Source organism: Bos grunniens, chromosome X, assembly GCF_055505025.1.
Source record: "Bos grunniens cultivar Pamir isolate PY7600 chromosome X, Bosgru_T2T1.0, whole genome shotgun sequence".
Classification (NCBI taxonomy): Eukaryota; Metazoa; Chordata; class Mammalia; order Artiodactyla; family Bovidae; genus Bos; species Bos grunniens.
In genome coordinates this window covers 40,510,576-40,536,419 of record NC_141194.1, presented here as the reverse complement: position 1 = coordinate 40,536,419, position 25,844 = coordinate 40,510,576, and the positions used below count along the sequence as shown (strand labels likewise).

Sequence of the window (25,844 nt, the reverse complement as noted above, 5' to 3'; positions counted from 1 at the left end):
CACCCCCCCAACACACACACACAAATAATTCTTTGGTCAACTTCAGATTTGGTTCCTTATGAATTGTTTTAAGTGGTTTCCCAAAAAAATGTAGATGAAAAATTTCAAAGTAAGAGTAGGTTTAGAACTATGTAGTACTGTGTTTCAGTTATTGGATGTTCGTGTTGCCAACTTCTTGTCATCAAACTTGGTTTGACTGACATTTGGTAAAGGTAAGAGAGAATTATTTCCACCAAAAATGGTCAAAGGGAAAGGAAACAACTTACGGTGCACATGCTCTGTGCCATGCCCCATGGAAGGCACTTTCACAGTCACCCGGGGCTAACTACAACCAGGATGGGAGCTATTCTCTTAGTCTTTTCATTTTATAGATGATGAGACCAACGTTCAGGGTCATAACATCTTCTAAATGATGGAAAGTAAGTAAGTAAGTGTTAGTTGCTCAGTCATGTATAACTCTTTGCAACCCCGTGGGCTTGTAGCCTGCCCGGCTCCTCTGTCCATGGGATTCTCCAGGCAAGAATACTGGAGTGAGTAGCCATTCCCTTCTCCAGGAGATCTTCCTGACCCAGGGATCAAACCTGGGTCTTCCACATCACAGTCAGATTCTTTACCATCTCAGCCACCAAGATTTAAACACAGGCCTTTTGACTACAAATCTGTTGCTCTATTATATCATAACTGCCTCCAAGCAGAAGAGTGTTAGCATTTGAAAGGATAAGTGCCAGATCTGAGGAAATAAGTGACCAACCATCCCAGTTTACCTGGGACTGAGGGCAGGTTCTTGGGACACAGAACTTTCAGTGCTACAACTAGAAAGCACTGGGCAAACTAGGACACATTGGCACCCTTTCTGGAAAAGTCACTTATATGAAATAAGCCATTGTCTAGAATGGCCTGACGGAGAAGGCAATGGCACCCCACTCCAGTACTCTTGCCTGGAAAATACCATGGGTGGAGGAGCCTGGTGGGCTGCAGTCCATGGGGTCGAGAAGAGTTGGACACGACTGAGCGACTTCACTTTCACTTTTCACTTTCATGCACTGGAGAAGGAAATGGCACCCCACTCCAGTCCTCTTGCCTGGAAAATCCCATGGATGGAGGAGCCTGGTAGGCTTCAGTCCACGGGGTCTCTAAGAATCGGACACAACTGAGTGACTTCACTTTCACTTTTCACTTTGATGCATTGGAGGAGGAAATGGCACTCCACTCCAGTACTCTTGCCTGGAAAATCCAATGGGCGGAGGAGCCTAGTAGGCTGCAGTCCATGGGGTCTGAGCGACTTCCCTTTCACTTTTCACTTTCATGCGTTGGAGAAGGAAATGGCAACCCACTCCAGTGTTCTTGCCTGGAGAATCCCAGGGATGGGGGATCCTGGTGGGCTGCCGTCTATGGATTCGCACAGAGTTGGACACGACTGAAGCGACTTAGTAGCAGCAGCAGCAGAATGACCTGAATAAGGTATTATTTGTATTTGTTTCCCATGTTACTAAGACATGAATTAGACTTGAGTGTGCTCAGTTGTGTCCAACGTTTTGCTGTCCCATGGACTATATAGCCTGCTAGGCTCCTCTGTCCATGGGGATTCTCCAGGCAAGAATACTGGAGTGGGTTGCTGTGCCTTCCTCCAGGGGGTCTTCCTGACCCAGGGATCAAACCCCAATCTCTTGGATCTCCTGCATTGACAGATGGGTTCTTTACCACTACACCACCTAGGTCACAAGTGAACAGGGATTAAGGCCCTACCTAACTTCCTTTCCTTGTTTTCACTGGCTCTGCCTCGCTGAGATTGCACTAAACTGTATGAGAATCAGATGCCAGAAGCCTCTGTTTCTCTCTCAACTTTTAAGGAAACTTATGTTTTACCCATTCCAAGTCTGATGAAATGGCAAAGGAACTATAGAGAAAAAAGTCAAGAAAAAAGACTGGTTGACTATAAATGTACATTCTTTAAAGAGTAAGGAAATACATATTCTGACATTCAACCCACAACAAACAGGCAAACCCCTGAGCATAAAGTATACTTATTTTATGTATTAAACATTATACTCTAATAAGTAAACAATTTATATTATTTTGATATCAAGATAGGAAACAAGAAATTGGACCACATGGAATGTCCCCAAGAGAACGTTCTGTAATTTTTCAAAAAAAGAAGAAAAACACTTTGTGATAGTTCCATGCATTTCACACAGCAAAGTGCTAAGTTTGGGGTTGAAGCTAAAATAATACGACATGAAAGTGTTAGTCACTCAGTCGTGTCCAACTGTTTGTGACCTCATGGTCTATCCATGGGATTCTCTAGGCAAGAATACTGGAGTGGGTTGCCATTCCCTTCTCCAGGGGATCTTCTCAACCCAGGGGTTGAACCCAGGCCTCCTGCATTGCAGGCAGATTCTTTACCATCTGAGCTACCAGGGAAGCTGTAAAAGAATATAAGGTATATGCTTATTTTTTTAATCTAAGTAGTGATTGTCCTCAAATTGTGCTCATTATGCAGGTGTACAAGGAGGCGCTAGTTTCTGTAGCTTTCCAGTCTTGACAGTGTTTTTGTGACCTTCTTGAGATGGGTTAGATGATTATCTTATCCTTTGTTGCTGTTGTTCAGTCTGTAAGTCCTGTCCAACTCTTCACCACCCCATAGACTACAGCACACCAGGCTTCCCTGTCCTCCCAGAGTTTGCTCAAACTCATGCCCTTGAACATCAGTATCTACATCAATCCCTTGCGCTTTTTCCTTCTTTTTCTACAAAATCTTTATCACTATAGCAGATGTAGAAAATGGCTTCTGGCCCCAAATAAGTTAAAAAATTGCCAATGTAGAGAGTGGCCACATTTTCAGATACTTACGTGTGCTGCCTCCTGGTTTTGTGGAGAGGATTAAATCAAGATAGTTTATTCTAAGGGCAAAGCAGTGTACTGTTTACTTAAAATTTTATTAAAACAAGGAGAAATATGGCCTTTTCAGAATTCCTTGTTTCCCTAGTCCAGAGTTCCACTCTGTACAAAAACTATCTTCTCCTCTCTGCCACCGTAGCTGCTGTCCTTGATTCTACTACTGTTCTTTGAAGCTGTTTCATTAGTTTTTGTAAAATAAAGATAACAAGATGAACTATTTAAGTTACACATACCTCTTAGCCATTTGCAACTATCTATATAAGTCTGGATTTGGGCCAACAAAACAAAGATTTAATTTTGGCAGTTGTGGCTGTGAGTCTGCAGGGTTATGCATAATCTCCTATTTCAAGCTGCTGTTTATCAAAATAATTAGCTAGTTGTTTTTCTTGATCCTTTTCAAAATAAGTGCCATTCATTGTTACTAATTTTTTCACTAATAAGTTTTCTTTTTCCCTATCATGAGATTTGTTGACAGAAGTATCCAACTGCTGGATACAGGAAACTCATGTTATTTTTAAATATTATGATAGTTATTCCACTATGCCATGGAGAATTTCGGCCTCAGTCATTCTTTTCTTTGTATATTAGACACTGTCGATTGCTTTCTGGGGAGAATTTTGCTCCTGGTGGCAGTATTTCCTGGGCTTGCCCCATCGTGGAAGAAAGAGGTGTAGCAGGAGTGGGTCATGAGGCAACATCTCCTACCACATATCCCTGTTGAACTCAGCTGGAAATAAATAAAAATAGAACATAATAGACACATCTCCCACTTTTAAAAAATTTTCTTCATAGCACTTTGCTTTTACAAAAGACCTACATTCGTATCAGTTTTCACTAACTGAAAAAAAAATCTGAAGATAAGTTTTGCTTTTATGAAAAAAAGTAACTACATCGTCCTTTTATGCCATTTTGGCTTATAGGAGGTTTCATAGAAACACTCTACTTTCAGATAATGGGGGAAGACGATATAGATGGCATAATTAGGAAAATGTAAAATACAAGGTATGTGAACATTTTTTTACTTGATACTTATTAGTTGAATTCCTGTCTTATTGCAATAACACTTTTCTTTTTCAAACTTTATTGAATAAAACTTTATGCAGAAAAAAATGAATCCATCTAAGTGTACAGTCCAAAGAGTTCTAATATGTATATATGATGAGTTTAAATATAGTACACTCTGTCATCCCACAAAGTTCCTTTAGCTCCTAACATATTTTTCAAGACTTTAATATTGAAAAGTAATTGAAGCATAAACTGATATTTCTCCAATTTTCTTTCATAAAGGAGTACCATTTTGAAATAGATGTCTGAGGTTTTTTTTTTCCCTTCAGTCTTTATTGAGTGTGTTACAGTATTGCTTCTGTTTTATGTTTCGGTTTTTTGGCCCCGAGGCATGTGGTATCTTAGCTCCCCAACCAGGGACCAAACCCGCACCCTGTGCATTGGAAGGAGAACTCTTTAGCCACTGGACTGCCAGGGAAGTGCCCAGTGTCTGGGTTTTATAATAGTAAAATGCCCCAATCTTTCTCTCTTTTTTTAAAGCTTTTTTGGTTTACATTTTCCCCAAATAAAAAGCAGCAGAGGAATTGTACCTTCTAGAGATGTTCAGAACATTATATTTCTACTTTTATCATGTGTAAAATATGATTGTAATAATGGTCATTCATATATTTGAGAAAAACTCTAATGCTGAAACTTTATGTTGTTTGGATTTCAGTCACCTCTGCTTTTTTCCTTTATCCATGCAACTAACATCTTTCTATTTTTATTTGTTCAAAACAGATCCTCACCAAATTCATGGTTGAGTAATTCCTTAAATAGATGACTCAGAGTTACATTTGAACCTAATGTTGGCTCTATATATAGTTTTTAAGCACTTGCTCTTCTTTCAGAACATTTGAACACCTCAGAAGATAAATATTATAAAGATCATTGAACTGATCACCTGTATCTTTATTAATATCTAATTAACAAGCTAAATGAATTATAGTTTTTCAATACTGATTAAGAATGACCTAGAGTTATTTTAAATGCAAGTCCCTAGAAATAAATGATACTTACCAAACTCATCCTAATGAAGAATGAGAAGGGAGACAAGTAGTTCTTACAGTAAGTGGCTTTATTATAATTTACTGCTGATAGTTGTTGATAATACCTCAAATATAGTGTTGAATTTAGTTTAAATTTGGTATTCACTGGCCAGGATGCTTTAATATATTTATTATACTTCCAGAACTCAAAATTCTTTGGGAAATGTATTACTAAAATCATTAATTTGTAAATGCTTAACATAGTTAAGGGGCTTCCCTGGTGGCTCAGTGGTAAAGTATCCGCCTGCCAATGCAAGAGGCACAGGTTTGATCTTTGGGTCAGGAAAATCCCTTGGAAAAGGAAATGGCAACCCACTCCAGTATTCTTGCCTGGGAAATCCCATGGACAGAGGAGCCTGGCAGGCTACAGTGCATGGGGTTGCAAAGACTCGGACACGACTTAGCTACTAAACAACAGTGTAGTTGATATTGATTTCTAACTGATGTATTTGCCTATTTAAGAACAATTTTTGCACTAGTCAAACATTCTCAATTAATGGTATGCTGCTGCTTTTCTTCATGCACCTAACAGGTGAGATGTTAGGCTATAAGATTGTATTAAATGGGCAAGAATTCAAAGAAATTACAAGCTGCTTGCATTTCTCATTGTATGTGAAAAAAGATAATAAAATCTGCTAGTAAAATGTATAGAAGATCAAAGAAATAATGAGTTTCCCCTTAACTCAGATTGGTGTGGGGGCCTGTCTAGGCCTCTGGTCATCCTCTAGTTGAGAAGGTCAATTTTCTTGATTTATAGGAAGATGGCCTCATTAAAGCCAGCCTGACCTATATTATTGCCAAAGGCAGCTGGGATCTTTAGTCTTCAAACTGGTTATTAGATAAAGGTGGAGCTCAGCAGCAGCATTTAACTTGGCTGCTATAATCTTTCCAAGATTCTGCTTGGATCCCTTTCTTAAAATACCACATGATCATTAATTTCAGCTGGCCAAGGAAAAAATGTTGAGTCAGTAATGACTTTCATTTAGTTATTTTGTTATTAATATTGATTCAAACGAACACATTAATCCTTGTCCTAATTATTTTATGGCTAGATTAGAACATTCTTTATGTGCAGTTGGAGCCTGGGTCAGCTCTGAATTTTAACTATTGAATTTCTAACACAGCCTGGAAATTCTTTGAAAACAAGTGAGAATACTTATGTATTTGTCTGTTAAAAATCAGTGTCTAATTTCTGATCATCACTGGTGATAGTGCAGCTGAAATAAAGCTGGTTCTGTAGCAGTCTTGATAGTTGATCACCCATGTCAGTATTACAACTGTTATATGATTGGATCTTGAGGGAACATATAAAAACTATGTAGCCGCAGGAGCCATTGTGGTATGATGTGGAGAGCACTGGACTTCAGTTATTAGCTCTGCTTCCTCTACTCACTACTTCTGTGATCTCAACAACCTAAGTATCTCACTGCACAGTCTTTTCCTCTGTAAAGTGAAACTAGACATATTTACCTCACAGGGTTATTGTAACTATTAAATGAGGAATTATGGAGGAACATTTAAAAATCCCAGATACCGCACTGGATGGTCTAAGATCATTCAATAAATTTTGAAGTGTCCACAGGGCTGCTATTCAGCAGATGTTGACTACCCTTTGAGTGTTTCATAGATTAAACAAGATAAAATAATTAAAAGCTACTAAACAAGTAAAGATTGAAGGCAGAAAGAGAAGGGGATGACAGAGGATGAGATGGTTGGATAGCATCGCCGACTCGATGGACATGAGTTTGAGCAAACTCCAGAAGTTGGTGATGGACAGGCAAGCCTGGCATGCTGCAATCCATGGGGTTGAAAAGAGTCAGACATGACTGAGCAACTGAACTGAACTGAAACCAGAAAAGGGTTTGATTAACAATAGGGAAGAAATTCCAGATTTAGTCATTAAGTGATGGATTTGGGTTACTAAAAGCTGTCGTTTCCTTCTGTGGAAGTGCTTTTTAAAAACACATCTGTTTGGAAATAGACTTACAGACATAGAAGACAAATTTATGGTTACTAAAGGGGATAACAGGGTGCAGGGGGAAGAGATAAATTAAGCACTTGGGATTAGCAGATACACACTACTATATATAAAATAGATAACAGGACCAACTGTATAGCGCAGGGAACTATATTCAGTATGTTGTAATAGCTTATAATAGAAAAGAATCTGAAAAAGAAATATATATATATATACACACACACACATACATATATGTATAACTGAATCGCTTTGCTGTATGACTCTAACATAACATAAATTAACTATACTTCAATTTTTTTTAAATGTGTTTGAGTTTAGATTCTTTTTGGAATGACTGAATGACTTTACAAATGGCTATGTAAGATATGCAGACGAACTCACAGTTGAGAGAGGACAAGAATTAAATCAAGTCAATCTATCCAGAGGTGCACCATTCCAGTTTGTTAGCCACTAGCCACATGCGGCTATTGAGCACTTGAAATGTGACTGCTCCTAATTGCGATGTCGTATAAGAATAAAACACACTGGATCTTAAAGACTTAGTACACAAAGAGAATGTAACATATTTCATTAATACTTTTTAATGTGACTATATGTTGCAATAATAATACTTTGGATATATTAGATTGCATAGACTATGTTAAATTTCACCTTCTTCTTTTTAATGTGGCCACTGAAAATATCTTAATTGTGTGTGAAGTTTGCATTGTATTTCTTTTGGATGATGCTAAACTAAAACCTTACTGAACGATTCTGAGAAAGCTGACTCTTAAATTTGACCTTTAAAGCTCAGACATTGAGAATGAGATCGCCACTCCAGTGCTAAGAATGTCAGAGAGCATTCCTTTGTTTAGTCTCATTGGTAAATACCCGACTTATTTTTGACCCATGGTCAAATTAGCTTGCTGTAGAGTCGTGGGGCTCCAAAAGCAGCATCTGACTTTTAAAAGGTAGTATGAAAAATTCTCCTTTTCCAACAACAACTAATAGTATTCTAAAAATGAATGCTACATACTTTTCAGGAAAATTCTTCTTAAACCACCTGAAACAGGTTTCCTAAGTAACCCTCCCTTATTTGAGGGGCAGACTGAAAAGTAGACCCTGGAGGACATAGTTGTTCTACTGTTATTGGATAGCCTGAACTTATTACACCATATAGTGGGTTGATTCAGTTTAAGTGTGTTTCTCCAGTTTTGGTCAGAATATCAAATATCACTTTCCGTATTACTAATGGCCCCTTTTAAAAGAAAATAAATTGATAAAATATAGGCACATAATTAAATATAGGGACACTAAACATAGAAGTAGATTCTTCCTTAAATCTTTAAAAATTTCCCTGCAAAATGAAAAAATACAAGGCAGAGTGGAGGAGTTCCCAGTCACTAAAGATAAAGTAGATCTTCAAAACACCATGGTAACCCTGGGTCGGGTCACTCAAAGGAATGTTCTAAGCTAGTATCTCTGAGCAGTCAGATAATGACAATTTCAAATCATATTATTATCACCTACTTTCAAATTCCTTCCTACTCTACTTCATGAGCTGATTTGTAGGAAAATACTCTTTTTAGTTTGCTATATCAGCAAGGAATTAATAGCAGTTAGTCTTTAATTTACACTCACATCTAAACACATATTTTGAGCTTAACTTCTTGGAATCTATAGCTTGAATGCATAGATGGTGCATTTGTGTTTTGTAAACTCTGATGTTTCTTTTCGGGCTATTTAATACATCCATTTAATCGATACTTGAATTACGGAAAATGGTGCCTCAGTTATCCTAGATATAAGCCATATTTTGCATCATTGCCCTTATAATTTCAATATGTTTTTATGTTGTTAGTTTTGTGCTGCTCAATCATTGTTTGAATTTTAGTCCCTGAAATGTCAGAAGATAGCACTAAGTCATGTCCGACTCTTGCAGTCCCATGAACTGTAGCCTGCCAGGCTCTTCTGTCCATAGGATTCTCCAGGCAAGAATACTGGAGTGGGTTGCCATTTCCTTCTCCAGGGGAACTTCCCAACCCAGGGACTGAACCCAGGTCTCCCACATTGCAGGCAGATGCTTTACTGACAGGCCCAGTGACATTTAAAGTGTTTTAATCTTTGAAGGCAGGGTCCCCAGCAAACCTGCCTTTATTTTTGAGGGTGGATTAGAAGAGACTAGACCATAAGCATTTTCAGCCATATACCAAGGAGACGTGTGTGTCAAATGGAGAGGTCTTTAGAGCATCCGTTTCTACTATAATATTTCAGTATAAAAAATGTGGCACATGTCAAATGCTGAATATGGAGGTTGAAACACATTGCAGTTACATGAAAGGGGCAACATTTAAAGTAAATGGAAAACAGGAGAAAAGACCCGTTTTTGTTGTGACAAACACTAAATCTCCATTTACTTCTTGACTCTGATGTCAGAACATTGAATAGAATCAGACTTTGATCAGAATAGAAAGCAATGGAAAGAGAAACTAAGGTGAAAGCAGAAGGTATGAAGAGGGTCACTTCTAATAAAATGAGAAGCTGGAGATAAACATTAAAACCAGTACTAGAACTCCTAAACTTTTCGTAGAATCAGAAGGCAGAATAATCTTAAAGGGAGAGAAAAAAGTCTGCAGACATCTGATTTATATTGTCTGGCTTCAGCCTGGTCCTCTAGTGCACTTGTCAAGTCTTCCTCATAGTTATGACTCCCTAGCGCAAAAGCCACACTTTATTCACACCTGTCCTCTCCTGGAGATAGAGACCATGTTTCATTTGTATCTCATCTCTTTCTCCACAATGAACACCGAACCACCTTAACCCCTTCAGCCCCACACTGTTGCATCCACACAGTCCTTTCCCATCTGTTTTCTCATTAGAATCTTGCCACTGCCCTCTGAAGTTGTAGACCATGCAGGTCCTGCGTCATGTCACCATCCACATTTCATTTGCCATAAGGAAAGCATTTGTAGAGGTTAGCAGTCAGCCAGCAATAGTAATGACAGAGGCTGGACCGGCACCGAGTTTTCTGACCCCAGATCCTAAGGGATTTTCATCACTGACACTTACAAACGCAGTGTTCTCTTTAAAACAACAGCAAAAACAGACCAAAAAAAATCAAACTTTCTTCGACCCTGCTATTCCTTTCCTACTACCAGGATCGTGTCTAAACCCAGCCTGGCATTGTGGAAGGACTGACTTTGGAGTTAGGCCAGGGCTCAAAACCAACCCCTTGTAATCGCTATGTGATCCTGAACAGGTTTCAAAGTCTCAGTTTCCTCATCTGTAAAATACTTATCTCGCAGGCTTGTTGGGACATTAAATGACAACAATCATATTGAGTACTTAGACCAGTGAGAGAGGTGATCAGCCTAAATTTGTTATATCATCATTGTCTGCATCCTAAGTTTGAATCTGACCTCTCCACGGAATTTGATCTTACTTAGAACATTTATGGCCTTTTCCTGGTTGAATCTTTCTTACAGCCTTTTCTCAGCCTTCTCTTAAATTTTGTTCTTGTTTAGTTGGTAATTTGTGTCTGACTCTTTGCAACCCCATGGACTGTAGTCTGCCAGGCTCCTCTGTCCATGGGATTTCCCAGGCAAGAATATTGAAGTAGGTTGCCATTTCCTTCTCCAGGGGATCTTCCCAACCTAGGGATTGAACCCACATCTGCAGCCTTGGCAGGCGGCACCAGGGAAACTCCCTTCTCTTACTACTGTTGCCTTAATTCCCCCATTTTCTTGACTTTCTTAATATTGTATTATTGATTCTTCCTTTTCTGGTGGCTTCTCTTTTGTCTTCTTTACTGACTTCCTTATTTATACCTTCTGTGAATCCTCTAAGGTTCCTTCTGTGGCCATTGCTCTTGTTGCTAAGACTAAGTTGAGTTAACAAATCAGAGAGGACATAATATTATCTCTCTGCTTTGTGCAGTATATCCTTAACCTTGGTTCTTTTACCTGTCTCCCTTCTACTTCCAAATATAAAAATGTCACATTGGATTTTTTTCATCTCCAAGCAGGTGAAACTCCAGCACTGTTAACACAGGAAGGCTTTAATTATCTTGTTCCATGTAGACATGACTAGTGACACTTACACCCAAACTATTTTTGTGTGATGGCGATGATCACGACGATGAGGATATTAACACTTTTATTTTTCAAATAGTATTATGTAACTTACACAGCAGTCTTTCCTGCATTATCTGAATTTGTTTTTTAAAATAACACTGTGAAGATAGTATCTTGAATTATCCAACACATTTTATAGATGATGTAAAGTAAGTTCTAACTTTGATGTTGAGAGTAGTGCCTTTTCTGTTTACCTTTACTGTTTTGTTTTGATTTTTTGCCTTCTATTCATGTAACTTCCCTGATGTGTGTCTATAAATGCTAGATTTTAGACTAAGGAATAAACATCATATCCTTAGGCAATTTAGGGAAACCTCAGAAAAAGAAGTAAAATTCAAGACAGCAAATTGAGTTGTTTATTAGCTGATCAAGAAAGGGTTATACATTTTGAAACCTGTTTACAAGAGTTTGGGTTAAGTATTTAGTTGTGTTATTTACATTTCTTAATAATAGCTGACTTGTATATTGATTTAAGCTGGCAAAAATATTAAAAAGTTATATTGTCAAAGATGTCAAAGTGCAAAAAGTTAAGCTTTGTTTGAATGGGGGATTTCATCTCTATAGTTAGAGAAGTCTTCATGTTACCATAGATCCCATCCATTCATTCATCATTCACTCGAATTGTCTTTTGAATTCTGCCTAACAAGGTGTTCTGTGTTTGTTTTTCAGATCTAAAGCGGGAAGCCAGTATCTGTCATATGCTGAAACATCCCCACATTGTAGAATTATTGGAGACATATAGCTCAGATGGAATGCTTTACATGGTTTTTGAATTGTGAGTGTGCATTTTATTTTCTTAAGTGTTAGCTTTAGGCAGTGTTCATCTTAGATAATGCTGACACTTTTAAAATTTCAAAATAGTTGTGAACACATCTGTTCAGAATGACCTGAAGTAATAAGAATAAAAGGAACCTCTCACTGTAAGGTTCATAGTGGCTAAGGGCATGTTTGGTTACCCTCACATTTTTAGCATACTTTAGAGAAGTGGAAAACGGAGGAGATAGAGTTCAGAAGAATAGGAGGTCCCAAAAGATACGATTCCAACTACAGGAGTCTTAGTGAAAAGGATTGGGTTGAGAGTAGAGGCCTCCATGTCACGAGCCTGTCTATGGTGGTTAAGTCGCTCAGTCATGTCCAGCTCTTTGCAACCTCATGGACTGTAACCCACCAGGCTCCTCTGTCCATGGGATTCTCCAGGCATTAGAATACTGGACTGGGTTGCCATTTCCTTCTCCAGGGGATCTTCCTGACCCAGGGTTTGAACCCAGGTCTGCTGCACTGCAAGCAGATTCTTTACCAGCTGAGCCATGAGGGAAGCCCCGAGCAAGCCTCTCTTAAGCAACTAAAAACAAGTACTAACAGACTTCCTTTAATGCAGTCACCATATTGGCAAGGAATATTCTGTAGATAACAGTAAGTCTTGATTTGAGGAAGCCACTCAACATGTTTCTCACAAAAATTTTGTCAGTAAGATGGAGAAATGTGGCCTAAGGGTAGTACAGTTGGGTAGTTTCATAGCTGGTTGGATGATTGTGTCCAAAGAGACTGTATCAAGCCTTATGGGGTGGCATACTATTCAAAATTTTAATCAGTGACTTTGATTAGGGTCTCTCACAAGGTGGTAATCCAGGCATTTTCCAGGGCCAAAGTCATTTTAAGGCTCTGTTGGGGATGGATTTGCTTCCAAGCTCACTCACATGGTTGTTGGAAGCATGCTATCAGACTGAGGGCCTGAGTTTTTCATGAGCTGTTGGCCCAAGGCCTCCCTAGGTTCCTCGTCACTGGGTTTCTCCCTAGAGAGGCTCCATGGCAGCTGGCTTCATCAGGGTCAGTCAGCAAGCAAGACCACAAAAGTAGGAAGCAGACAGAAGTCAGTCTTGTAACCTGCTCTCTGAAATCACACACCATCACTTCTGCCATATTCTATTAGTTAGAAATAACTCACTAGATCCAGTCCAAACCCAACAGGAGAGGATTATACCAGGTTGTGAAGACCTGGAGGTGGTAGCTTTGTCAGAAGCTGCCCTCTCCAGGGGCTAGCTAATCAAGTGAATATCTAGACCAAATTTTAAACTATTTTACAAGGACCTAAAACAAAGAAGGTGAAATTTAAGACCAATTAATATAAACTCATTCATTCACGTATATAAGTGCAAGATCACTGTGAATTTAGGTGTAACTGCTTATGTGAAAAAGATGTCAGCAGTTTAGTTAGTTGTTGTAACAGCTTTAAAAGCCCTGGATGGAACCTTCGGGTACATTAAGTAGAAGTGTGTGGTGTGCAGAACCAAGCCCCAGCCCCAGTGTGTTATATCAGTATATTGCCCATTCTCCCTAGAATGTTCCTAATAAGCAGGACACTGGCATGCTTTCGGAATGGGATCGCCTGAGTGGGAAAGAGCCTAGAAATTCCATCATAGTGACACGGCCTGCAAAGTTTTTGTTGGCAAACCTGCTAAAAGATGTTTGAAAACTATGTGCTTCCAGACATAGCTTTTAGTTGATTAAAAACTTTTATTGTGAGGATGCAATTCTTAGTCATTTGCATGTTTTTAAAAATGCATTCTCTTCAAAACTCTAGCACTATACCTTTATCTCATTCAGTGTATGGAAAATGTCTGCTCTGTGACCTAAATGGCAGAGCTAGCCATCATCGTCAAACTCATCAGCCAAATCAGGCTCACTTTCTCTCAGAAAAACAAATCAGACTTCATTTTTCAAATAAAATTAAAGCATTGATAGACATCACTGTGACAGTCATCTTACTATTGATGTCTAATTCTAAACTAGATATGGCTTTGCCGTGAATATATTGTCTGAATGAAATAAGGTGGCTCTCCCCGTCCTTTCCAAAGCAGTTTTGCTCTCACAGATCATAAGCTTTGCATTCCCCAATTGTATCTTTGAAGTTAGGCAGGTTTTTCAGCCTAGGTAAGTGGTTGGTTTTTGAGATGGGTTCTTCTGAGTGGAGATACAAAAGGAAAATCAACAGACCACAGGCTTGTTTTCAGACAGACCCAATCATGGCAAATGTAGCTATGGCTTCAGTTCAGTTCAGTTGCTCAGTCGTGTCCGACTCTTTGCGACCCCATGAATTGCAGCACGCCAGGCCTCCCTGTCCATCACCAACTCCCAGAGTTCACTCAAACTCATGTGCATCGAGTCAGTGATGCCATCCAGCCATCTCATCCTCTGTCATCCCCTTCTCCTCCTGCCCCCAATCCCTCCCAGCATCAGAGTCTTTTCCAATGAGTCAACTCTTCTCATCAGGTGGCCAAAGTATTGGAGTTTCAGCTTTAGCATCAGTCCTTCCAATGAACACCTAGGACTGGTCTCCTTTAGGATGGACTGGCTGGATCTCCTTGCAGTCCAAGGGACTCTCAAGAGTCTTCTCCAACACCACACTTCAAAAGCATCAATTCTTCGGTGCTCAGCTTTCTTCACAGTCCAACTCTCATATCCATACATGACCACTGGAAAAACCATAGCCTTGACTAGACGAACCTTTGTTGGCAAAGTAATATCTCTGCTTTTGAATATGCTATCTAGGTTGGTCATAACTTTCCTTCCAAGGAGTAAGTGTCTTTTAATTTCATGGCTGCAATCATCATCTGCAGTGATTTTGGAGCCCCAAAAAATAGTCAGCCACTGTTTCCACTGTTTCCCCATCTATTTCCCATGAAGTGATGGGACCAGATGCCATGATCTTAGTTTTCTGAATGTTGAGCTTTAAGCCAACTTTTTCACTCTCCTCTTTCACTTTCATCAAGAGGCTTTTGAGTTCCTCTTCACTTTCTGCCATAAGGGTGGTGTCATCTGCATATCTGAGGTTATTGATATTTCTCCCGGCAATCTTGATTCCAGCTTGTGCTTCTTCCAGCCCAGCATTTCTCGTGATGTACTCTGCATATAAGTTAAATAAGTAGGATGACAACATACAGCCTTGACGTACTCCTTTTTCCTATTTGGCTTAAATGCCTTAAAAATATCCTGATATGTGTGTCCCCTGAAAACGCTTTGAGTATTCCCAGAAATACCTAAGGCCCACTTTGAGGGCCATTTGGCCTGGAAGAGCTATTGAAAAGACTAGGAAATTTTAGTTACCCAGGAATCTATTCATTTTTCTTTTGCTGCTAAGAGAGTCCCCAGATCATAAGCCCATAGTGGATCATAATGGATGTCTTTAGTGCTTTGAAAGATCATCAGGTATAAGAGGATTCTGTGATTATTCAGTGTAGGGTGAGGAATTGTAACTAGAATCAACAGGTGGCAGGTAGATTCCACCTGTAAGCAAGGAAGCCCTCTTTGATGATTAGACTAATTCCATGAATGAAGCGGCTATTTCACTGAGTCTGCCATTCCGCACTAGAAATGCTCAAGCTAAACCTGGATCCATCCAGGTGTCCTGAAGAAAAGGTTTTAATTTTGGACTACAGAGGGGCTTTAACGTCCCTTCCAATTTTGACATATTATAATTCTTTTTTTATTTTATTCTTTATTCAAGAAATTTGTTTCTGTCCATACTTTTTTATTCACTAAGAAAACTAGACAGCAGATTTTGCAATTTACTATAAAGTGGCAAGCACAGAAAGCAAAATTGTAAAATTCACCTAAATTTCACATTTGCTATCTGTTTCAAAGGGGTCTAAGCAAAAGTATAGTACAGAGAAGATGGTCCTTGGTGTCATAAAACTTGGGTTAATATCCCACCGCCATCATTTTTACTAATTACGTGACTTTGACCAAGTCTTTTAACTTTAAAATCTTCATAAGATTATGAAAACTAGATGAGAGATTAGTGTTCATTCACCTTATAAGATGGTGACTTGCTCTACAGTGATAAAGTATTGTTTCCAGTGGATTTAACAGGTTAGTTTTAGTTTCACAATGTTGAATTATATGGGATTTTATATAGCTAAATTTTGTATGATTCAGTTGTGATTAGATGGCTATGTATTAAGAACAAGACCTCATTGAAGTTACATAGTTACCAGCCACATAATCTCACTGTTAACCCAAATAACTAGAACATAGCTTCCTAGTTTTTAACCTTTTATTTTGGAAGTTTTCAAATAGAAAGGAAATAATATAAGGAACCTCTGTGCGCCTGTCACTGAACTTCAGTAGTTATCAATATTTTGCCATTCTTATTCTGTTTATCCTTCACTGTTGTCTTTTTTTTTTTCTTGGCAGTTTCTAAATATCATTTCACCTATAAATACTCTGTTTGTATTTATAGATAAGGACTCCATATGTGTGTCTCTGTGTATGTATAAAATACTATTATCATATCTAGCAGACTCAACAACTCCTTAGTATCATGTCATATTCAGTTAATGTTGCTTTCCTTGATTGAACATGAATTTTTAAAGGATCTGTTTCTCAATTTAGAATTGTTCTTTTAGCCCTAGGGATCTGGAAGTAGATTGTAAATTCACAGTTAAAATAACTTAGTTATTTCTCAGAAGGGCTAGAAACAAAACAGAAATATAAAATTGTTCTTTTGTATCATTCTTTTTTTATAAATTCACCTCAACAGTCATCTTTGCCCTTTTTTTTTGCATTCCCTTTGATCCTCTCAGTTTAAAACAAATGAACAAACCCAAACCATTCATTGCTATAAGATTTAAAGTCCTGTGGATCAAAGAGCAAAGCATAAGTTTGTGCGCGCCTCCACCTACTGGCTAGATAAGAGATTGCTCACATAGCTACTATGTGTTATAGACAGGGCTACACTAGAATTTTTCTGGCAATAGATCTGATGACCCTTAGTATTCAGGTCTCTTTGCTCAGGTTATGGGTTATCTAGATCTTTTCTAGTTTTCTGACATGACGTTGATACAGAGTAGACAAAGAGAAAGCAAATGAAATAAGGTCAGTTGACTTTGTTATTTGTTGACTACTTGGAAATAGCTCTGATAATTTTGATGGAGAAAAGGCTAGACCAAGCAAATATATTTGGGTTACTGTTGACTTTCTGGGTATGGTATCCATATCTTTCTTTGCCACAGACTATCTATAACCAGCTCTCCCCTTTTTTCCCCTAAACTGAAGTCACAACATTACATGGCTCAATCTTGTTGCTTATCAAGTTAGCGAATCCTTAGAACTAGTTGATATAAATGATTTATTTATAAGCCTGAAGCATACTCAAATACAGAGACAGAACCAGAATTTTACTGCTGGAAAAGATTAGCGCTGTAGATTTCAGACTTTGGCAATGGAAAATCCTGAGTAGAACTTGTTAAACCAGGATGTACCAGGCCCCACCCCCTAGATATTCAGTGTCAACAAATGTGGGTCCTGAAGCGAGAGGTCAAGAGATGATTGACTTTTAAAGTAAGGGTAATACTATTCAGAGACCATGTTGTCATTATCCCCAACACACACAGTAGTTTGTTAGAAATCTGCATGTGTTTACACTATATCCATGGGTTCCAGATTACAGTTAAGTTAGAACTTGCCTGTAGCAGTTTGCAGTTGTTTTCAGCAAAATAAACATTTTAAAACATAGGTCCAGTTTTGAAGATAGGGCTGTGTCATGTCACCCCCCCACCTCAAAATTAAATGTATATGTATGGCTGAGTCCCTTCGCTGTTCACCTGAAACTATCACAACATTGTTAGTCGGTTATACCCCAATATAAAATAAAAAGTTAAAAAATGAGTAAATAAATATTGTCCCTTTTGTCCCTTTCCAAAAAAAAAATGTTTATTTCTAAGTCACACATCAGGGCTTATGTTTAGTAGCATCTGATACTTGAGTTAAGCTGTAAATCCTAAATTGGCTGGCCAAGAAATTTTAATTACCTTATTATAGAATGATTACATATACCACAGGGAGACTTAGAGTAATTAAAAATGGATTTAAAACACATCTGACATGGAGACAATAGTTTGTATCTTTTAAAATAATATTAACAGTTTGTATTTTTGAAGCTCACAAAAGAGGTAGACTAAAAGTCCTTTTATTTAATTTTATTGTTAAAATTTTATTTTTAATCTGGTGTTTATGCTCAGAGAAGGGAATGTTTGTGGAAGTCATTTATACTGATAGAGTAGAACTGATTACTACTTACCAGCAAATTTGCCACTTAAGAGAAAACATACTTGTTTCATATCAGGCAAGAAAAATCTGGATGTAACAATTTATATGAAAATTTGTACATATTTTTATAGCTAGTTTTATCTATTTTGATTTTGTGGTTTTATGTGTAATGATAGAAATTGCTCTTCATTCATTGAGCACATATTTCTTGAATGCCTCTTTAAGTGCTGGGTAATAGGAAACGGTTGGGAAATAGTTTGGTCCTAGTAAACATTAGAAACTTGATACTTCTGGTAATTTAATAATCTAAGATACATGAAAGGACCTAGCTGGGTGACTCTGTGTGTGTGTGTGTGTGTGTGTGTATGTGTTTGCTGAGTCACTTCAGTCATGTCCGATTCTTTGCGATCCCTTGGACTATAACCCTCTTGTCTCCTCTGTCAATGGGATTCTTCAGGCAACAGTACTGGAGTGGGTTGCCATTTCCTTCTCCAGGGAATCTTCCCGACCCAGGGATCAAACCTGGGCCTCCTGCACTGCAGGCAGATTCTTTACCATCTGAGCCACCAGGGAAGCCCAGGCGACTGTATAGGTCTTTGGTAAATGCTAGTTAGAAGAGGAAGAAAATGTCTGTGTCATAAACTTTTTAAAATTAAACATCTCTCTTTTTTTATAATGTGCTTCTTCATTTTTTTTATTTTTAAAACTTTTTATTTTTTTTTCTGTGATATGCTTTTATTTATGTGATTTCAGCAGGGCCAGGACTATCGCAGGGATAAAAATAAACTTTTTATTTTGTATTGAGGTATAGCCGATTAGCAAACAATGTTGTGATAGTCTCAGGTGGACAGCAAAGGGACTCAGCCATACATATACATGTATCCATTCTCCCCCAGACCCCCATCCCATCCAGGCTGCACATAACATTTGGAACTCTGTAACTCTCAGGTTCGATCCCTGGGTTGGGAAGATCCCCTGGAGAAGGAAATGGCAACCCACTCCAGTATTCTTGCCTGGAGAATACCATGGACAGAGGAGCCTGGCGGGCTACAGTCCATGGGGTCGCAAAGAGTCGGACACGACTAAGCGACTGCACACTCACACACAACTCTGTGTGTTAGTTGCTCAGTCATGTCCGATTCTTTACCACACTCTGGACTGTCACCCACCAGGCTTCTCTGTCCATGGGATTTCACAGACAATAATACTGGAGTGGGTTGCCATTTCCTTCTCCAGGGGATCTTCCCAACCCAGGGATCGAACCCACATCTCCTGCACTGCAGGAGGACTCTTTACCATCTGAGCCACCAGGGAAGTGCTCAGTGTTAAACATTTCTGTTGACTTAGGTTTACCACTATATTAAATGTTTAGTTGTGTTTTAGTTTTAAGAACTATGTGTCAGGGATCCCCAAGACCACTCCCAAATTTGATGATCTACTAAGAGGACTCCTTCCTGGAGAAGGAAGTGGTAACCCACTCCAGTATTCTTGCCTGAAGAATTCCATGGACAGTGGAACCTGGTAACTGTCCATGAGGTTGCAAAGAGTTGGACATGACTGAGCTACTAACATTAAGAGGACTCCTAGGACTCAGCATATAGTCATATTCACAGCTATGATTTATTACTAGCTAAAGGGTATAAAGCACAATCGGCAAAAGGAGAAGATGCATGGATTGTAGTCCAGGGGTAGCAAGGCACAAGCTTTCAAGGGTCTTCTGCCAGCCAGCAGCTGTGACAACACATGTGAGATGTTGTCCACCAGGGAAGCTCATTAGAGACTCAGCATCCAGGGTTTTTGTCAGGGGCTTGTCATGTAAACACCCTCTGCCTGGCACATAGCAAATTCCAGACTCCCAGAAAGAAAGCAGGTGTTCAGGATAAATCATATTGTTTGCACAAGCAGTTTAGACACAGTGAGCCACTCTTTTCATTTAGGAGGGGCGGAACCCATCCAAGTTCCCATATGCCAATCAAGAGCTGACCTTGGAGGTATGCCTTGCAAGCCTTTTGAGAGATAATAGTTAGACCTTCTATGTTAACTCTTTTCCACACAATAATAGAGAACAACATAAGAAGGATTTGAGTTAATAAACTCCTGGATCTGAAAACAAAATATAATTACCTATAAAGATAATTGCAAAGCTTGGGTTGTTTTTTTTTTTTAACTATTAATTGTAATTAGTATATCATTTTGACATCTCTTGGAGGGAAAAAATGGAGGTGTCCCAATTTCTGTATAAAACAAATCCTAGATTGAGATATTACAGTGTAGAATAGATGTTAAGCTTTGAATACTTTAGGAAACAAACTTCATTCTGATGCCTACTATCTCAGAAATGCATTTGAAATTGTCACTCTGGTAATTTTTTTGTGTATGAAATAACTTTGAATAAATTTGTGTATATATAAAATAAGAAAGTTCAGATAACTTTGTTTTTTAAAAGAAGTTCATTTAAAATGAAAATTTATAAGTTGTTTTTAGTGTAATATAATACACATCCTTTGTACAAATTTAGAGATTATGGAAAATTATAATGATAAGAATAATAGCATTTGCAAAAGGTAATCACAGTGAGCATTTCAAAAACATTTCCTTCTATGTATACCCATGATCACAGTTGCACTAAGTTGAGATCATTTATACATACAATTTTGTATCCTGGTTCTTTTAACTTAATAATTTTAAGCATTTTGCTATACAAGTAAATGGGGCTTCCCAGTGGTAAAGAATCCTCCTGCCAGTGCAGGAGATGCAGGAGCCGCGGGTTCACTCCCTGGGTTAGGAAGATCCCCTGGAGAAGGAAATGGCAACCCACTCCAGTATTCTTGCCTGGAAAATCCCATGGACAGAGGAGCCTGGTGGGCTACAGTCCCTGGGGTCGCAAAGAGTCAGACACAGCTGAGCATGTATGCACATAATACGCTTAAATACTTTTTTAGATATAACATTTTAATGGCCACATTAAGATGTCTGAACTATATATGCTTGTGCTACACTTAAATTTTCTCTAAAGTTGGATATTTACACTGTTTTCTGTTTTTCTGTATTAGAAGTAATGTTATAATTAATCATATTCTTGTACTTAATTACTTGCACACACCCCCTGATTGCCTTATGTCCTCAAAATGAGTTTTTAGAAGTTGAATTCCTAGATATTAGAATTAGTATATGAATGCATACAAACACCTCTATCACACATAGATTTAACCTTTTTAATAGAATGTATTACATTTAGAAAAATGCATACACAGCACTATACAAGCATAAATTACTGTAAAGTAAGGAACCATGTAGCTGCAACCCAGGTCAAGAAATTTTAAAACTGCCAGCACTTCAACAGCCCTCAAATTCCCCTTTCTGATTGCAACCCCCTACCTCTCTCACAATTAACACTAATCTAGACCTAACTTCCATGTTTTTTCTTTGTATACCATCTAAATAGGTATCCCTGAATAGTGTAATTCAGTGTTATCTACCTTTTGAAATCTATTTTCATAGACTCATACAGTATACATTCTTTTTGAGTCTGTGAGATTTATCCAGGTTAGTTTGATCTCTATTACTTTGTTGCTATAGTGCTATATAGTGTTAGTGAACAAACATTCACACGTTTATTTATTCATGTAAATGTTAATGTGTATTTGAGTTGTTTCCAGATTTGGCTATGTTGAACAGTAATGTTGTAAACAATCTTGTACCTGTATCCTAGTGCACCTAAGTAAACATTCATATAGGGTGTAGACCTAGGAGTAGAGTTAATAGGTTTCAGAGTTTATATTGATATAACTTCAGTTTTCCTAGATAACATCAGGCTATTTTCTAAAGTAGATGTGTAAACTGACCCTTTACCAGTGGTATATGCCTCTCTAAGGTGATCCAAGTCCTAGTTTTCTTGGCACTGCCCCATGTTTAAAATACTGTTTTTAGTCCTTATTTGCTAACTTATGCCTTCCTTTTATTCTCATGATTAATTATTACCTATGCTACACACCTTTGCTAATACTTGGCATTGTTGGAATTTTTAAATTTATTTTTAATTGAAGGATAATTGCTTTATAGTGTTTTGTTGGTCTCTGCCAAACATCAACATGGATCAGGCATAGGTTTACTTATGTCCCCTCCCACTTAAACATCCCTGCACCTCCCCATTCCACCCCTCTAGGTTGTTACTGAGCCCTGGTTTGAGTTCCTGAGTGAAACAGCAAATTCCCATTGGCTATCTATTTTACATATAGTAATGTATGTTTCCATGTTACTCTCTATATACATCCCAATTGTAGCCAATTGGTGTGTAGTAGAATCTCCTTGTAGTTCTTCCTGATTGTTGTTCAGTCGCCCAGTCGTGTGACTCTTTGCAACCCCATGAACTGCAACACACCAGGCCTCCCTGTCCATCACCATCTCCCAGAGTTTACCAAAGTTCATGTCCATTGCATCATTGATGCCATCCAGCCACCTCATCCTCTGACGGCCTCTTCTCCTTCTGCCCTCAATCTTTCCCAGCATCAGGGACTTTTCCAATGAGTCAGCTGTTCGCATCCCAAATACTGGTGACCAAAATACTGGAGCTTCAGCTTCAGCATCAGTCCCTCCAATAAGTATTCAAGTTTGATTTACCTTAAGATTGACTAGTTTGATCGCCTTGCTGTCCAAGGGACTCTCAGGAGTCTTCTTTAGCACCACAGTTCAAAGGCATCAATTCTTGGGCGCTCTGCCTTCTTTATGGTCCAGCTCTCAAAACCATACATGACCACTGGTAATCTTCCTGAATATTCTTCCCTAATTGCCATTTAGTCACCTATCTCTTCATTCTTGTAATGATATCTTTTGATTAACAGAAGTTTGTGATTTTAATATAGTCTAATTTATCATTTTAAAATTTTATGGCCAGTGTTTTTGTATCTTGTTTAAGAAATTATTTACTCCCCTGAGATTATGAAGATATTCTGTTGTTTTCCTGTCCACCTGGAACTGATTTGAGGTACACCGTAAGGTAGCAGTCTAGTTTCATTTTTTCCATATGGATAGTCAATAGTCTCAGCACAATTACTGAAAAGACTGCTCTGTAGTACCACTTTTGCCATAAATCAGGCATCTATATATGTGCGATTGTTCCAGGCTCTGTTCCGGTCTCTTGGCCTATTTGCCTGACATTGTGCTGCGAGTACAATGTCTTAGCTTTACAATAAGTCCTGGTTACTAGTAGAGCAGGGCTTTCCACTTTGTTCTTCTTTAGACATTTCTTAAGAGCTGTACTTGTCTCTGCATTTTCCATTTCCATTTTAGAATCAAGTTGTCAATTTATACATACGCACACTTAAAAAACTGTTGAGATTTTGCCTTAAATTATTATGTCAAATCTTTATAGCAGCTTGAGAATAATTGACAGATTTATTATTGAGTCTTCCAATTTATGAATATAGTGTCTGTCTTCCCATTTATTTAGATCCTTGATGTCTTTCAATAAAGTTTTATACTTTTCTTCATAGAAGTTATATACATCTTTTGTTAGATTCTTAGGTATTTGCTTTTAAATGTAGGTCAATCTCTCCTTCCCTCCCCCTTTCTCTCTCTCTTACTCTCCTTCCTTATATTGACATTATATTCCTTCTATTCATCAAGCTTCATCATTTCTAATAATTTATCTATAGAACTGTGTGGGTTTTCTGCATACTTGATCATCTGTGTATGAAGAGGATTCTTTCTCTAGCCTTTACTGCAGTGGATAAAATATCCAGAATAATGATAGCAAATCTTTATTCATTTCTGATCTTAGGGTTTGCTAGGCATAAATGGATGGTGAATTTTATCAAATTCTTTTTCTTCTGTGTATATTGAAGTGATCATATGGTTTTCTTTACTCTGCTAATGCAATGAATTTCATTGATTCTTTCATTAACCACACTTGGTGTTGATTTATAATCCATATAATCCTTTTTATTATTAGATTTGGTCTGCTTGTATTTTGTTTAGACTTTTTACATCTATGTTTGTGGGAAGATTATACTATAATTTTCTTGTACTATCCGTATCAGATTTTTATATCTAGATTACGGTAGTCTCATAAAATGAATTGAGAAGTAGTCTCTGTTTTTTGTTTTCCGTACGTAAGTGGTAGAACTCACCTATAAACCCATCCAGGCCAGACTTTCTTTTGAGAAGGGTTTTCATGTCTGATTCAATTCCTTAAATATTTATAGGAATATTTGGGTTTTTGTTTATTAATCTTTCACCCTTCAATAATTGTATTTTGCTGGAATGAGTGCATTTTATCTAAACTTTAAACAATTTTATCATAAAGTGGTTCATAATATCTCTACAGGGTCTTTTTCATTCTTAATGGAAGTAATTTCCGCCTTTTCTTTTTCTTTCCCAGCCTTGCCAGATATTTACCCATTTTATTAGTCTTTTAATCAGTGACTTTTAGCTCTAATTCCTTTTTACTGTGTGTTTATTTTCTATTTCAGTAATTTCTATTTGTTGTTTTTTCTGTCCTTCTACTTTGGATTTAATTTTCTAGAATTTATTTCCTTTTTAAAATTTCAAACTTTTTGTATCCTTGGGTTTTACATGTGTCTCTCATTAAAGGAATATAGTTGTTTTTTTATTCTAGACTCTGAATCTTCATTTTTTAATTAGAGCATTTATTTCTTTTACATTTAATTTTAGTATATTTTGATTGACATTATGGTCTTCTTATGTGCTTTCTCTTTATACCAACTATTACGTATTTCTTCACCTTCCCTGATTTATTTGAATCAGTTGAAAACGTTTTGTTATTTCATTTTTCTTCTATTAATTCAGAAGTTTAAGTACCCTTTGCCGTTATCTGAGTGTATACCCCAGAAATGCCTCCCTAATTCATCAAATCCTAATGTTGATGTCATTATTGTCTTCCTGAACAATATCAGCACTGTATAGCACATTAATTCCATATAATGCAACCCTTGACTTATAGGATATTTGTGTATATAAATGTGTAAGTTGCATGTATTTACATCACTCCAAATTATATTATTATTGTTATTTGTTTAGATTTACCTACACACTAATCCTTTCTTTGTTATTTATTCTTTCAGCATCTCTAAAGTTTTACCTGGATTCATTTTTTTGTGTGTCAATCTGCTAAGTGCAAACTCCATTTCTGTTAGTTTCAGAATTTCTTTAGATTCCCTTTAGTGTTGAGGGATAGCCACTGGGTAGAGAATTCTAGGTTGATGTTTTCTTTCCATTATATATGATTCTACTGTTTTCTAGCTTCCATTGATATTGAGACTTCAGCTAGCACTCTGTCACTTCTCTCTGAGGATAGTCTTTCTTTATTTTTAAGGTTATTGAAAAAATGTTTTCTTCATCTTTTGTTTTCTATAGTTTTTTCTGTGATGTGGGGTGTGTGTGTGCATGTGTTTTAATCCTGCCTTAGGTTTTTAGGTCTCTTGAATAGGTGTATTGATATTGTTTATGATTAGAGAATATTCTCAGCCATTATCTCTTCAAATACTACCTTTGCCTTTTTCTCTCATCACCTTTGTGACCCAATTAAGTATAGATATAGGTATACCTTATAGTATTCTCTATATCTTCTACCTTCTTTTCTGAACTTTGTGTTTTCCTTTTTAAAATCTATATATTTTCTCTTTTTTTCAAAAAAATATTCAAGCTCAGCTTTTATATTATGAGACATAGTAGGTTTCCCTATTCAATAATCTA

At 37.6% G+C, this 25,844-nt stretch overlaps 1 protein-coding gene across 8 annotated transcripts in view; it reads left to right on the top strand.

The window, feature by feature from the left end:
* CASK (calcium/calmodulin dependent serine protein kinase) overlaps positions 1–25,844 on the top strand; it is a 377,321-nt gene that overhangs the window by 128,059 nt on the left and 223,418 nt on the right. For all 8 annotated transcript variants that reach the window (XM_086387080.1, XM_086387078.1, XM_086387076.1 and 5 more), the window contains exon 3: positions 11,754–11,859. In XM_086387080.1, the coding sequence (XP_086243206.1) occupies positions 11,754–11,859 (106 nt within the window). The remainder of the gene's footprint in view (positions 1–11,753; positions 11,860–25,844) is intronic.